At 59.1% G+C, this 15,444-nt stretch overlaps 1 protein-coding gene across 5 annotated transcripts in view; it reads right to left on the bottom strand.

Moving 5' to 3' along the window:
• Nucleotides 1-15,444, bottom strand: part of Evl (Enah/Vasp-like) — a 112,516-nt gene that overhangs the window by 3,976 nt on the left and 93,096 nt on the right. For 4 of the 5 annotated variants that reach the window (XM_048799320.1, XM_048799319.1, XM_048799318.1 and 1 more), the window contains exons 4-11: nucleotides 11,397-11,460; nucleotides 9,034-9,095; nucleotides 7,311-7,540; nucleotides 7,092-7,213; nucleotides 6,490-6,550; nucleotides 2,542-2,605; nucleotides 806-872; nucleotides 650-712 (exon numbers count right to left, since the gene is read on the bottom strand). In XM_048799320.1, the coding sequence (XP_048655277.1) occupies nucleotides 650-712; nucleotides 806-872; nucleotides 2,542-2,605; nucleotides 6,490-6,550; nucleotides 7,092-7,213; nucleotides 7,311-7,540; nucleotides 9,034-9,095; nucleotides 11,397-11,460 (733 nt within the window). The remainder of the gene's footprint in view (nucleotides 1-649; nucleotides 713-805; nucleotides 873-2,541; nucleotides 2,606-6,489; nucleotides 6,551-7,091; nucleotides 7,214-7,310; nucleotides 7,541-9,033; nucleotides 9,096-11,396; nucleotides 11,461-15,444) is intronic. The other variant, XM_048799322.1, reaches the window with a different exon arrangement.

The raw sequence follows: 15,444 nt of genomic DNA, 5'->3' as shown, positions 1-15,444 counted from the left end.
CCGGGGCTCTGCTCCTTACCTTGCTCATTCTGCAAGACCGATCTCCACTGCTACCTGCCCTGTGACAGGAGGCTCTTCCTTCAGTGAGCAGTGGACAGTGGAGATGTTTCTTGGGGTGGGCTCTAGAGGCCTTCAAATGCAGGCACACTGGGGCTGTCTGTCTCTGACTTTTGGGGCAAGCTCAGTTCCCAGTGTTCTGTCCTGTGGTCACACTGGGTTGGGTTTGGCAAGTGTAGTTAGCCGCGAGAGGCTGGCTCCCTGTGCTGCAGGCAGGGAAGGGGCGCCACACTGGAGGGGCGGGTGTGGGGCGGTCCTGGACTATTGAGCCCAGGGCCAGTTTCGGCAGGCAAGCTGCTCTGTCTGGCTCTGTCCACACGGCTGCCTCCCCTTCACACCTAGCTCGCTTCCTGCCTCTTGGCAGCCTCTCTCCTCCTGGCCTGGCCTCTCCTTAGGCAGGAGAGGAAGGGGCTGGCCTGTGTGACCCTGAAGTCCCTCCAGCTCCACCTTTCCCCAGGTCTGAGGGGACACACCACCCTTCCCAGAGCAAGCTGTTAAGTGCCACCACACGAGACAGGGCTGGGGGTGTTAGTTGTGGAAAAGGGGACAGAGGAAGCCCCAGAGCCTGGGACACAGGAGGGTTGTTCGGTACCTAGAGTGAGGCTGTGACTGAAGGGGGCTCTTGGCTTCAGGGCTCTTGGCCACAGACAGGGTTCTACGGCAATGGAATGAGACAGACACGTGAATCGGCGCCAGCACCCGCCTCTGCCCACCAGGTCGCGGCTCAGGCCTTCCCAGGGCAGCTCACCTGGACAGTAATGAAGACACAGGCTTCTCCACCGAGTTGCTCCGCTCCCAGGGCTTCCGGCCAGCCTCTGTCAATGCATTTCATAGATGAAGAGCCACACATCTGAGAGGAGCCGGGCCACCCCGACCCTACACACTCTAGCAGGGCCCCCTGCAGGAAGGGTGCAGAGCCCTTGGCAGGAAGATCTGCTTCAAGTGGAGCTGTACCTGGTGCCCAGGTCACCCCCTGTCACCCCGTCTGCCCTGCTTCAGGACTCAGGCTCCTGTTCTTTGATGTGTGACCTGGTTTCATCTCCGCTCACCACGGCCCCATCTCTTAAGGAGCAGGTCCCGCAGGTAGGGAGCCAGGGACTCCCAGACAGGGTGAGCAAGCAGGACTGCCCCACTGGCCGTGGGGTGGCCGGGTGCCTGGAATCCCATTCACTCCTGCGGCAGCCTCCCCTGCGTCCCACCCAGCGCTCTCCTGCCTGGTTGGAGGCTGCTTTGTCTTTTAAGTAAGAACTAGAGGCTGAGTGTCCCTGATCCAAATGATCAGGACCAGAAGGGCTTCAGATTCTGGAATATTTGCATACTTTATCAGAAAATTTTGGATTTCAGAGCACTTGAATTTTGGATTCGGGATACTCAACCTGGACGAGTTTATAATTCATTGTACTAAAGACATGTGTTGGCCTAGAGGGAATTCAGGGGCTTTAAAGGATGCGCAGGGCCAGAAGGCAAAATCCCAGGGGTAGTGAGGAGGCTGCTCTGCTTGAGCTGAGACCTGCAGACCAACCTCGGGTCTTGGCCAGGTCTCCTCAAAGCCACCTCTCAGGCTTGCAGGCACAAGAGCTGGGACCATAAGGGCTATGGCCTTAAGCAAAACACATAGCCATAAGCGGCCTCAACTCCTAGCTGGGGAAACCACTTAACCGCTCAATAGCTTGTGTACCAGCCGAGACTCTGTGGCTCTTGGTGAGTCAACACCATAGGGAGAGCCAGAAGGAGGACTGGCGATCCCACCATAGCCAGCTACCTGTGCTAAGGTGTGGGGGGCACCACAACCCTGTGAGACACACCAAGAGCCGGCAAGAGCTGCATTGGCCTGGGCTGGGGCAGCCTGACCCGCGTGGTCCCCGCATGCTGGTGTGGAGCAGGTGCAGAGCAAGGTCTGCCAAATGCCTGAGCGGCCGCCCCTGCATCTTCTTCCCACTGCTGACCCCTCCGGCTGTCCTAATTATACCCCCTCTGCCACAGCTGCCTGGAGGAAGCCGACAGGGTGGGGGCTGCGCTTCTGGGGAAGTGAGATGGCTGGGCGGTGTCTGCAGATCGAGTTGGCATTACCAGGAGACCCAGACTCTAATGTTTAAACTTCCTCCTGGACTGGCTGTGTGGCTCAGTGGTGCAGCGTGTGTCTAGCACGGGGGGCCCTGGTAGCATCCCCAGCACCACAAAAACAAAACCCAAAACTATATGACAAAAAAAAATTACTCATACGAGTGCTGGCCCCAGAGTGTACCCCAAGCTCTAGGCGCTGTCTCCATCCTGGGGTGGGCGCTTCTGGCAAGTGCCTTCCCTCGAGTGGGACGCAGGGTCCTCTCAGGGGCCTGCTCTAGTGCCCCTTGTGCTTCTGCTCAGCCCCCCGGGGAAATGTGGGAGCTCACGAGCTGGGCTTCCACAGGCCTGGGCTCTGCTCCCGAGAGTCCCTCCCTCCTGCTCTAAGACTGGAGGCTCCTAGGTCAGGTGGAACCCTCTTACCTGAGGAGTTAGGGGGCTGGCTGGCGGCTCGGGTCCCTGGGGAGGGGGAGGTGCTGGGATCTTCCTAAAACGGGAGAGAAAGTTGCTTCCGTCAGTCTCCTCAGGGAGGCCGCCTGGGCTAGGGCAGGACGCCTTTGTCCAGGGTCACTGATAGAGCCTGTTTCCAAATGTCTCGGTGAACGCGTGACCATTGTGTGATCAGCAAAAGAAGGCACGACACTGAAGAACGAGAACCCAGATCCCAGCAGGGCACGTGACAGTCGGGAAAGAAGAGCTGCAGAGGTCAGGCTCTGCAGAGAGAGAGAGAGCCCAGAGCTTCCTTCTGGTCCCTAAACCCTGTCCAGCCCTGACCTCAGGGGTCTTACATTCTCCTCGCCAGTGCCCTGTGGAGGGGCTCACAGGCTTCTGCCCATCACCCACTTCAACCACTTCGCCCTCCTGAGGAACCTGTGGCCAGCAGAACCAGCTCAGGGTCCCAGCCCTTCCTTGTAGGCCAGGCCCCTCCTCTGTTGAGCTCATCACCCTCCTAACTACGTCCTCTCTGCCATGGCCAGTGAGGGAGCTGGCAGGGCTGGGGCTGCATTTCTGGAGGAGTGAGATGGTTTGGGGGTCTCTGTAACGCCAGTCAAGTTGGCACTACTTGGCCCCTGTGTGGACGAGGTGTCCTACCGAGGGCCACGCGGGTGCACTGGCTGCGAGGGTGACACAGACCTGCCACAGCCACGCTCCTGCCTGTGGACCACCCCAGGAGCACCTGCTTCCCTTTCACTGAGACAGCACAATGTGCAAGAATCTGCGCTGAGCTTTCTGCCCTCCCCCAGCAGCCTGCAGTTCATCCCCACTGCTGCCGGGCTGAGCTGAACTGAGGTCTGACCCCCTGGCTCTGAAGGAGGCTTGCTGGGTCAGGCCCGGGCCTGGTGCCTGCCTGGTATCCGTGTGGCCTCTGCCAGCCCTCCCCATGCCACCTGTAGCCCCAGGCTTCATTCCCTGCGTTCCTTGCAGATGCACTGTATTCTAGCCCCACCCGGCCAACTCCAGCTCATCCCCCAACAGCCACGCACAAACCCGGCTTCTAACGGGCCTCTGGGCCACCTCTGGGCTCTTCTGGTGCTTATCTCTGCCCCTCCCAGGAGGCTGCAAGTGAGTTCCACAGGAGCAGAGTGTCTCTTGGTCCCTCCCTTGCAACACAGAGCTCACCGCAGGTCTACCAAGTGGGCAAGTGTGTGTCGGCCACGTCTGTGCCAGGAATCTGCAGAGACGCTCAGCAGATGTGAGCGATCTGGCAGTAATGAAGCTAACATGACGGGGGCACGTGTTTTGGAAAGATTTTTCACTATCAAGAAAATGACATTTATTAAGTAAACATGACTTCTGCTTTTATTAAACCACACACATGCAGTTGCTATGCAGGATGTTGACCAGGGATGCCTGTCACCCTAGACTGCACTAGTGTCCTCCGGACCCAGAGCCCATGTCTGCATCTGTTACTGCCCTTGTCACGCTCGGTCTGCACTCTGCTTCTCCTTATCTGGTCTATGTGAGGCTGGGGTGGGGACTCTGGGCCTCCCACAGGCCCCTCCCAGTCCAGGGACTCTGGGTGCAAAGCCAAGTACCCCACCCCCGTCCAAACAGGGACCCGTGAGGGGCCAGGCCTGTGTTCACACACCACTTGTCCCCACACCAGGAACAGGCTGGCATCTGCAGGAACCCCCAAATACCTGTGGGGTGAGCAAATGAATTCTGGGAGTCTCTGGTCCTGAGGAAGAGAACTACCACCAGAGCTGAGTGGGGCTGGGCTGGGCTCAGGGTCGAGCGCTCACCTAGCACGAGCGAGGCACTGGGTTCAACCCCAGGACCACATAAAAATAAATAAAATAAAGTTATATATTAAAAAAAGAGCTGAGTAATGGATTATGTCAATTAACACGTGTCTGGAACCCAGGGCCCAAAGAAGCCAACAAGAATAAATGTAATATGGGTACAATAAGAGTCATTAAGAAATTAGAATGTTTTTCCTTCAATGTCTTTATATTATAATTTAAAAAAGTCTTCCCTGCATAAAAGGGATCTGGTGCCTCAATTGGGCTGGGTAAGAGGCTGCCCATACCCTCCTGTCAGCGATGCAGCCTAGAGCAAGCCAAGGGGCAGCTTTGCTCAGGGTGCACAGAGCAGTAACATAATCACAAGGATGGCAAGTGGCAGAATGCCAGCCTGTGTCACTTGACTCTGATTTGGGAGCTATTTTCTTCTTTTAAATAATAATCATTTGTTCTCTATTAACTATAAAACTAGTACATGTTCACTGAAGAGAATTTGGTAAATATTGAAAGGCACAAAAAAGAACATACCAGCTGCTGTGAGAGTCAGCGTGCGCATGCCTGTGTGTGGGACTTTTGCAATCCTGCACCCTGGAGGCTAGTTCTGGTGTGAGAAGGGCCCAGGGGAGCAAGAAATAGCAGTGGCCAGGCCTATTATAAAAGAGGAGGAAACCTGTGAAGTGGCATTCGCCTGTCACTCCAGGGACTCAGGAGCCTGAGTCAGGAGGATCTCGAATCATAGGCCACCTGGGCAACTCAGTGAGACTCTGTCTCAAAATGACAATAAAAGGGCCAGGGGATGGGGTAACCCAGTGGTAGGGCAGCCCTAGTCCAATCCCCAGTAAGGGTGGGGTGGGGGAAGATGGGGCTGAAGATTTCAAGACTGGGGTTCTCTTCTGGATCCTGGGTGTGAGAGCCACTCTCTTTTTGTGAAGCGTCCACGGTAAGAAGAGCCTGTGCAGACCTAAGGCCCTCTGCTGTGGCCGGAATGAGACACTTGGTAGTGACCCTGAACCCACCCGTGGCTCCTGGCCACGCAGGCCTCTGCACTTGTAGAAACTTGTGGCGGGGAGGTTGGCTGACCCCACTGTGTGTGCAGCAGGGGACAGCGGGTGAGCGAGGAGCCAGCCTGGCCCCCAGCCTGTGACCTGGCTGGAGCAAGTGCGTCAGCATAGCCATCGGAACCGCATAAGGCTGGGGAGAAGTAGGGGCAGGGGGACCAGACGGAGCCTCCCAGCCTGGGGTCTAGGAGGTCACATTCTAGAGAGGAAAGATTATGTAGACAAGGACAGGCGAGAGGGGCAGGCTGGTGGGCAGAGGGAACTGCATGTGCCCAGGCCCGAGCAAGGCACCCTCTGCAGCTAGAGGAGCAGGTGGCAGGAGGCTGGAGCCCACTAGACACAAGCTGCTTGTTTGGTGACTGGGAGGGGAAGGCAAGGGACATGTGCCCTGGTCCCCACCGTGGCACCTCTAGTCCCTCTTCATCCTGCCCCGTGTACTTCACCCCTAAGCTTTGGGGTCTCAGCAGGAGTCTGTCTTAACCTAGAGAGGGAACTGGCCGGACAAGGGCAAGAGGGGGCTCTGGGCTCTGAGGGGCCAGACCATGCCCAGGATGTGGCCAAGAACGGGTGCCCGGGCTTCTAGGTCCCTCTGCCATGGCTCCCCGGCCACTCCTGTTGGACTTGGTGGGCTGAGGTGTAGTCTTTGGGATCAGGAATAATTTGAAAATAGAAACCACCCTGGGCTTCACCAGGCCCTCCCCATACAGGCGCAGTCTGGTCCCACCCTCTGAGGGCTACTGTGCCTGAGCTCCCTGGGCCAGGGAAGGGCGAGGGGCCGCGGGGCCCTCCAGGGCTCTGGGATCCTTGCATTGCACTCCCAGGCAGCCTGGCTTTTCTGCCAGCCTCTGTCCCCTGCTGGGTGGCAGCTCCAGGGAGCGTTGCCTGGCTGGCTGGGAGTGCCCGGGGTGCAGACCTGCCTGGACCTGCACCAGGGAGGCCCTCCCGCCACTCCCGCGAGTCACCCAGTGAGGCATCCATCATGTGGATGTCCCAGCCGGGACACCCCCGAGCCCAAGGCCTGCCGGGTAGTTCCCTTGTGCGGAGCAGGCCAAGCGAGAGGTCGGGCCTACCGTCTGGCTTTCGTCTTCCTTTCTGTCTGTGGGCTTGTCTGTCTGGGAGGCTGCTTTTCTCCTAGACACAGGGGAGGAAAAGATGCCTGAGGTTTTCACATTGACCCAGAACCTAGGAGCTGCCTCCCTGCTGGACCCGCCGGCCCCCAGGCAGACTGTGTGGGGATCAGGGTGTGCAGGAGGCGACTTGTCCAGGCACCCGTCTGGTCAGGAGCCACGCCGGGGTGTGTTTGGGCCTTGAGTCCCAGAGGAGGGGGCACTCCCCCCCCCCACAGCCACCAGAGCACTCGTAGCCTGGGACTGCATCTTTCCCCATTGACATCCCAAGTGCAGGGACTATCCTCTTTTCTCCCTGGGACATCTCTGAAATTCCCTCAAAGGCCCTCCTGCTCAGGACACGGCTGGACGCAGCGGATGCTTCAACACTTTGTCGCACTGATGAGAGGGAGTTAGAGTTCAGAGGACTCCTGGCTCACACCTCGGATGGGCAGAAATGTGAGCCATAGTTGCGTCTGCTTGGCCAGCCCTGGGTGACAAAGGACGTGGGGCCCAGCCAGGACAGCAGCTTCCCGCAGCCCTGGGTCGGGAGGCAGAAGACCCACCTCTTGGCCAGCAGTTTGTTCATCTCCTCCATGAGGCCTCCTCCACCACCCCCGCTGCTCGCCCGGTTGGCATCGGACTTTGCCGTCCCGCTGGGACTGGAGCCTCCAGACGCATCTTCTGGCTGAGGGCACAGGAGGGCACTGTTTCAGACTCCATAGGGGAGGCAACAGTGGGCGGGAGCTGTGCCACCCCGACCTGCTCCCCAGGCCGGATCTTACCCGCTGCACTCTTCTCAGCTTGGCCCCAGCCAGGGCGGCGGCCAGTCCTGACACGGAGCTGTCGTCATGGCTGGCCCCCTGGGCGCCTCCAGCCGGAAGGGGGGGTGGCGGTGGGGGGGCGGCCCCCGTAGGTGGGGGTGGGACGGGGGGTGGGGGTGGGGGCGGAGGCCCACTACATGAGAGGGGGGCGCTGGCTGCAGATGAGGGATGTCCCGGTGGGAGGACCGGCCCTGGAATGGAACAGGGGCTCAGTTGGTCCCTGGGCCCCAGCTGGAGCTGGGCCTGGATCTCACCTCAGGTCCCTGGGAGGAAGGACAGAGGGCAGCCTGCTCCTGAGAGGCACAGGAACAGATCAAGGTTTGCCCCTTTCAGGAGGCCCTGGGGATGCACTGGGGCCTGTTACAATGACGCCCTGTTCTGGTCTCCTTGGATGGGGAGCCTGGTGGGACCCACAGGGTCACACCTATGTGGAGCGCTCCTGGGCCTCCTCTTGTCTGCTTTGCCCGCGGGAGAGGAGGCTCTGGCAGCGCGAGCTGGGGCTTTGCCTCTGTCCCTTCTCCTCACTTAGCACCTTCCCAGGTGCTTCTCAGGTGCTGTCGGTCTCCCAGATGTAACTGGGACCAACCCTTGGCCTTGGGGACTGTGGCAGGTAGCGGGGTTCCACGGCTGAATGGGGACATGGTGAGGGAGCAGTGCTGAGTGCCCAAGCTCCACTGGGCATCCAGCCAGCCCCCCGCCCCCCGAGGCTGCCTGAGCCGCCACCGTGCACAGGCACTGTGATGGGTGCTGCCGAAGAGCCACAGGCTCCTCGCCCAGTGACCAGGCCTCGTGGGAAGCAGTCTTGAAGCAGACAGACCTCCCCAGCTCAGAGCAGGCACCCGGGGCCCAGGAGCCCGTGCAGCGGGAGTTCTCGGAGGACTGTGGGATGGAGCCAGATGGGGCAGGAGAGCAGAGTTAGGTGAGGGGGAGTGAGGGAGAGGAGGGAAGAGGCTGTGGGGAGGAGCAGAAAGAGCAGCCAGGTGCTGGAGGGGCGAGCGCTGGGCTGGCAAGGCCGGAGCCATGGGAGGCCCTCCATGATGGGCCCGGCCCACACCAGGAACACAGCAGGGCAGTGGGGGAGGCACAGCTGGCCTCCAAGAACAGGGTGCCCAGGGGCTTGGCTTCCTTTCCAGAAAACCAGGACAGTGTTCACCTGCTCACTTCAGAGGACACTCGAGCAAACGAAACAAGGCAAAGGACACACGTCCTATGCCTGTAGCCAACACGACAGCCTCCTCTTTTGATGTGCCAAGCTGCAGTCAGGGCTGAGGACAGCCTGGTGGCCTCTCCTCAGGATAGTCCCCTTGGACCCAGCCGCCTCTGGGCCTCCTCCTCCAGCCCTGTACTTCCCTGAGCATTTGCTGGATAGGGGCTCTCTGCCCTGTCACTGGAGTCCCTGGCCCTGTCACTGATGTCCCCGGCCCAGCACCTGACACACATCAGGGTCTTCCTGAATGTCCACTGAGGAACGAGTGTCAGGAGGGCCAGAAAGCCAGTGGACAGGCTGGACCAAGCTCAGTGGCCCCTAATCCTGCTCTGGTCTCTTGTTCCCCACCCATCTGAAACAACCGCTGTGCTCTAAGGTTGTGTTATCAGCAGCTCCTTGGAGGCCTGCTGTGCCCGGCCCTGTCGGGGCGGAGGGGCTACCACCAGCTCTGTGTGGACGCTAGAGGGTGGCTCTCACCTGTGGATGAGGCTCTTCTCTCCAGGGACTCCTGACGGTGCTGCTGCGGCTCCATCACTTGTCTGCAAGGCAACCAGGCAGGTGCTGAGCCAGATGCCACCATGGGCTCCGGCTCCGAGAGCCTTGAGCTGGCCCCCAGCACTCGAAAACCACTGCGCCAGCTGCCTCCACTGAACGGGGCACGGTCAGGTTTGGGTTCTCAGATGGGGTGTGTGGTGGCCTCCTAAGCCCAGGTGAACCTCCGGCTGGTGTGGGTTTACCCACTGGCCTGGTCAAGCTTTTCCCCTGGGGCTGATAGGCGTCCATGGCTTTGGGGGTCCAGTGGCCTTGACTGGTCTGCCGCAGGAACACCTGTTCCTAGCGCACTTGGCTGGGCTCCCTGAGGCAATTCCCAGGCACTGTTGGTTGTCGGAGAAACAGACACAAAGGCTGCAGGCCCCGTCCTACCCAGGGCCAGCTGCAGACCACGTTATATGGACCTCCGTGGGAACTGACATCTCGTGGCAGAGTGGCCTCAGGGTGCTCTTAAAGGCTGGCTGAGTGAGGACAGTGACCCACAAATACATGCACAGAATCCAGGGACTGAGATGGTGGCACAGGAAGGGCCTTCTGGAATCATTTAGGGACAGCAGCAATGCTGCCCCTGCGTGGAGAGAACTCCAAACGCAGGCACAAGTTCGGGTGCTCTGGGGCCAGCTCCAGACTGGTCTCTGTCACATGAGGAAGGACCAGGGCAGCGTGGGTCCGGGGACCATGGCTAGCATTCTCGGTGTGTGGCGAACTCGTGGGACTCTGGCTATGGAGGCTGAGGGAGCACTGTGTGGAAGATGAAGACAGGCGCCTCGTCCGGGCAGGGAGCTTTCTGGCTCCATCCGTGACTCATACGATTTTGTGATCACGGCCAAGTTGTTTCCCTTTCCTGGACCCCAAGTGCTTGTCTGTTAAGCAAGTATGCAGCCACCTGCCCTGGGCCCTTGTAAGGGGCATGCCTGATGCCAACAAAAGGAAGCAAAAGCCCCCCGGGCATCGAAGGTATGTGACGAGCCCCAGTGGCACCCCCGGGCCTCTCCACCCACTGCCAGAGCATCACCCAAACCCCTGCCACCTCCGCAGACCCACATGCTCAGAAACCAGAGCAACATAAAGATATCCAAAAAATATTTTAAAATTGGGTCTGAAGTTATGATAGTATTTGCATGAAAATGAGTTTCCTGTGCTTGGAGTCACTGCCTCACTGTGTGGGCCCCAAGGAAGTCATCTCTCCCTGGGCCACCAAGGTCTGGAATGACCCCCCAGTGGGCGGAAGGTCTCTGCCTCTGGTGTTTGGCTTCTGCGGTTCAGACTCAGGCTGGCCCTGGTCTGAGGACGGCCCCCTGCAGCCCATGGCCAAGCCTCCCTTTGGCTTGGGCCTTGGGTCAGAGGGGGCAGTGTTGCTGGTGTTTGAACAGTGCTGGGGGTCAGCTGGGGGATCTGGGCAGCAGCCACCTGCCCCTGTGCACTCTCCCTCCCTCCTGTCCTGCTGGGGCACCCTGCCGGCCCTCCTCTGGGGGCTGTGCTGCAATCAGACCTGCCTGCCTGCCCTGTTCTCTAGAGCCTCTGCTGACCTGAGCCATCCCCCTCCGGGATTCACTGCCTATCTGGGAAACAGCAACGCAGAAACAAACCCCCTGGGAGGTGTGAGGACTAAGACCTTCCCAGACCACCAAGAGCTGGACTCCTGAGGCTCTGGACTCCTGAGGCTCTGGAAGGCAGGCCTGCGGGTCTGTGGGTGTGGCTTGACAAAAATGAGCCTGTCACACCCACTCTGGGAAGCGTCTGCCCATCTGGTTCCTCACGTGCTGGAGGTGGGCTGAGCAAGGGTAATGCTGCCTGCCCAGGGTCATGATCACCACGTTGGCGACGGAGGCTCAGGATGGTTCACCCTAAGGCTCCCACTCCTAGGCACTGGGACAGGTCAGGGAATAGGAAGGCCTTGGTATGAGAGCAGTTCCTGGCAATGTGACCCTGGGAAGCCACCCCACAGAGGGCCACTAAGACCTCTTCTTTGATCTCAGGACAGAGCATTGCCCTTCGTCCCCCTGGTGGGGGCTGATCACTCTCACCCCATGACCCTTGGGAGCTACCTCTCCACAGGCAAGTCCCCCAGGTCAAAACTACCTCTTGGTGCCCTTGGGAAGGTGGAAGTAAGTGACAGATGGGCAGCGGGTGGGTCCTGCCAGGCTATTAGCAGGGTTGTGTAATGAAGGCCAGCGGCCTCCCTGTAAAACACCCGGGCTCCCGCATCCTTCTGCACGGTGTCCTCGCTCACTAAAGGACGCTTCTAGCTCTACCTGGGAGGCTGGCCGCTGCTGGGTGTGGGTTACCTTCTCTGGATGTCCATCTCCTCAGGAGAGGGGCCATTCTGCACCTGACGCTGGGTGGAGGGGCCTGTGGGGCAGAGAAGCACAGAGCAGAGTGGTCAGTGGAGGCAAGAGACCCACCAACAGCCCGACCGCGCCCCTCTGCTCCTCCTGCCACAGAGGGATGGCCCTGGCCTCCGGACAGAGTGCAGCTCTTGCACCTGCACCACGCACTGATACTGCTGTCACCCCCTCTCTCCCTTCTCGGGGCTCCTCCCTCTCAGCCATACACAGGATCTGACTCAAATGGAAGGTGGGGCCCCTGACACTGAAGGCAACGTCCTCAAGCTGAGTGAAGCCCAGGGCCAAACCGGACCGGGGGCCTGAGGGCGGAGCCCGGCCTGCCCAGCACAGGCTCTACTGCACGTGGGTAGGTCCTACCGATTGTCCTGCCTCGTGTCTCTTCTCTTTTAAAAGGTTGCCTCACCCTCCAAAGATGGACTTTTTAAAAAAATATTTATTTATTTATTTCTATTTATTTTTTTTTAGGTGGACAAATATCCCCATTTTTATGTGGTGCTGAGGATAGAACCCAGGGCCTCATGCATGCCAGGTGAGCGCGCTACCACTTGAGCCACATCCCCAACCCAAAAATGGAATTTTTGAAGCAAAAAGTTTCTCCCAATTTCCATTAAAGCTGGCTTTGAATAAAACCTGTTATTTTCTGCCAATTGGACTCTAGATTAATTTGTGAGCAGTAAGGAGTTTGTCGCCTGCTCCTTCGCCAGCCGCAGTGTGGACAGCAACAGATCCAGACTTCCACCTGGTTAAAAACTGTCCCTTTTAGCTGCTGACCCCCCTTTTGCCTTCAGATGACACTTGCTGCTTCTGCTTCCTTAACTGCCACGTCCCTCCTGATCCCCTTGGCACTGCCTCCAGCCTAAAATCACCAGCAGACTTGGAAGGGTCAGACCCAATATGCCTGTTTTATTCCACTTAATTGTTTTTTCTTTTGTGACAGTAGGGATGGAACCCAGGGCTGCTCTACCACTGAGCTTCATCCTTAACCCTTTTTGAATCTTATTTTGAGACAGGTTCTTGCTAAGTTACCCAAACTGACCTCAAACTTGTGATCCTCCTGTCTCAGCCTCCCGAGTTGCTGGGATTATAGGTGTGCGCCATCACACCAGCATTTTTGGGTAAAGGACTGACACAGAGAGGGTGGGTGTCAGAACCCTAGCTGGAACTGGGGGCAGAGCCTAGGTCCTCTGTGCCCAAGGCTACCCTGCTGCCAGCAGCAGGAGTCTGGAGCAGCTGAGGGGAGCAGGGTCCTGCTATCACTCTTGTGCTCAGGGCTGACTTGAAGCCTCCAGGGCCGCATCCGACCTGGGCTCCAAAGGCAGGAGCCAGGACCAGGCGAGGCCTGTGGGGGAACCTCGTGGTCAGAAGAGGACTGCTGCTGGGAGTGCGTTCAGGTCCCTGTGCCACAGTCAAGACAGAGTCCAGGCTCAGCCAGCCTGGGAATGAGCCGACTGTGCCTTCTCTGCCAGCTGAGACAATGACTGGGGGAGGGACTCTGGGCAAGTGGCTTTGTTTCCACCCTTGAATGAAATGGCACAACAAGAGGGCCCCAATATCAACAGTGATGTGGGGGACACCTCAGCCTTCCGGGTCACAGAGGCCAGGGTCCGTGTGGTCCTTCCCACCCTGTTCTTAGGAACATGAGCAATGAATAGGTGAACAGCTCTAGAGCAACGTCCCGGTTGAATCCTAGTTCTCACAACCATGAAGACTGCTCCCTCACAGACCTGGGACAGCTGAAGAACCAGGCCCAGCATGGTCAGGTCACTTACTAGCAGTCTTACGTACATCAAGTGGCAGAGCAAGGCAAAGGTACCCGCAAATGCCACCCTGTGTCAGGTTCAGTCTCACTGTGTCAGTGGAGACCAGCGTGAAGACCAAGGTGCAGGGCTCACAGGCCCCAGGAGAGCCAGGAGCTGCTCTTGGCTGGTGTCCACAGTGGACTGGTGTCCCTGCCCCTTCCCTCATCCTGGCCGAGGCAGAAGGTTTTGAGATGCCCCAGCCTCACATGCTGGGACTCTGCTGTTAGCCTAGCCCAGGCCCAGGGCTCTGCTGGGACAGTGAATCTCTGTCTTGTTCTGGGACCTGGTCTCGGCAGCTGGGCCTGCCCCTGAGTCGGACTCTGTCCTTCTCCTGGGGCTGAGCTCCTGTCCTGGCAACCTGTGCAGCCTTAGTCAGGCCTGGCTCCCTCCTTGGACCCAGGCCTGGATGCCTGGGCTCCCCTCACTGCTGCAAGGTCCTCTGTGTCTGTTGGCCGGGTCACTATGACCGGTTCCCCTCCTGTCAGGACCCTGGATGGCAGACAGTGTGCACAGTGGTCTGTTGTGGTCATGCACTTTGGATTCCTCATGAGGCCTGCTGGCCTGAGCTGCCCCGCATTGCTTCAGCAAATGCCTCTCTGGAGGGCAGGGGAAGGCAGACAGGAGCCCGTCCCCCAGGGCACCATGAACCTGTACTTAAGACACACTTCAAACGTGAGATCTCCGGTCCCCTCTGTCTCCTGGTCCCTCCCACTGGCCCAGTGGTCCCATGGTAGGTCAGGGCAGAGGGACAGGGAGAAGAGTGACTCCTTCAGGGCAGCTGCTGGCACTTGGGAAGCTTCAGGCAACAGCCCACTGCAGAGAAGGAGCTGCGTCCTGGGCAGGAGCAGGTGCCCGTGGGACAGTGCCAGGTATTAGATGCCCAGATGTCCTGGTGCTAAGCTAACCTCCCTGCAGGATGTGGCCAGAGGCCAGGGTGGAGGACACATGGAGTCACCTCTTGTCTCCTGAGCTGAGCTGGGATCCTGCAGAATCCAGGGGGAGAAGGTGCCCTGATGCTCCTTCCTGGCCTCCCACAGCTCAGAAGTCAGCGTCTCATTGGTGCCGCCTGAGTCACGGCCTCTCCGTCCACCCCCAGCTGTCTCAGCCTCTCCCTCCTGGACGTGCGCCCAATGGATCTACCGGGCTCTGCCTCTACTCCCCACCCTCTCTCTACTTGCTTTCTACAGTGGCGCTGCAGCCTAAGCCACCTCTGGAGCACACAGACCCAACCCTTGCTAGGTCTCTGAATGAGTCAGGGCTCCTCAGGCTTGGCCCTACCCGTGACTGCTTCTGGACAAGGCGGACCTGCGTCCTTCCACTAGCCGACCCTGCGGACTACTCGATCCCTCTGCCGAGGCTCCCAGTCCCGGCCCGACAGTCACCTCTGCCCGAGGCCCCCCAGTCCCAGTCTCCTTGCTTCACCTCACCCGTGTGCTTCTCCCACAGAGCTCACAACTTTCTGGTCATATCTCAGTGACAGGGGTTGTCCTCTTTCCAGCCCCAGACCTCGGGCTCCTCGAGGACACAGGGCACTCAGCTCAGGCCTGGCGGGCCTCCCACGCTGTGTGTTCTACTGTGCTGAGCTGTGAAGGTGAGTGGGAAGGCATGGCCACCAACCCTGGGGGACAAAGCAGGTGGGGGCCTGGGCAGGACTGGCCTGAGTGAAAACAGCCTAAGAGGCTCCTCAGAACTATAGGCCAAGAGGGGAGGAGGGGTGGGACCTTCAAGAGGCGAGTGGCCTCTGGCTCTCTCTCATGGAACCCGAGCGTCATCCGGGTGAGTCCAGCCTGTGGGGCTCGCGCTCATGCCCTTCTGCCCTTCTGCTTCCATCACGGACGGTGCAGCAAGAAGGCCCCTGCCAAGTGCCAGGCCCCTGATTCTGGATTTCCTGGCCTCTAGACAGTGGGCCAGTAAATCCCTACTCATTATGGGTTGCCCAGCCTCGGGTGTTCTGGTACAGCGACACAAATGGACAAAGACACAGGGCCCCACGTTCATGCTTGTTCAGAGGAGGCTGACCCGGGACAGCTGTGGGTCTAACCGTTCCCTACCAAAAGGGTCCCAGTGCTGGGCCAGGCTGCGGGGCTGCCGACCAGCTCCGTCACGTGCTGTGCTCCAGTGTCTCTGGCCTTGCACACAGCCGTGTGGGCCTGGGGTCACCCCTGTGCTCAGCACTTGTGGTGCCTCTC

This window comes from Marmota marmota, unplaced genomic scaffold (assembly GCF_001458135.2).
Source record: "Marmota marmota marmota unplaced genomic scaffold, marMar, whole genome shotgun sequence".
Classification (NCBI taxonomy): Eukaryota; Metazoa; Chordata; class Mammalia; order Rodentia; family Sciuridae; genus Marmota; species Marmota marmota.
This window is presented reverse-complemented; position numbering and strand designations above follow the sequence as displayed.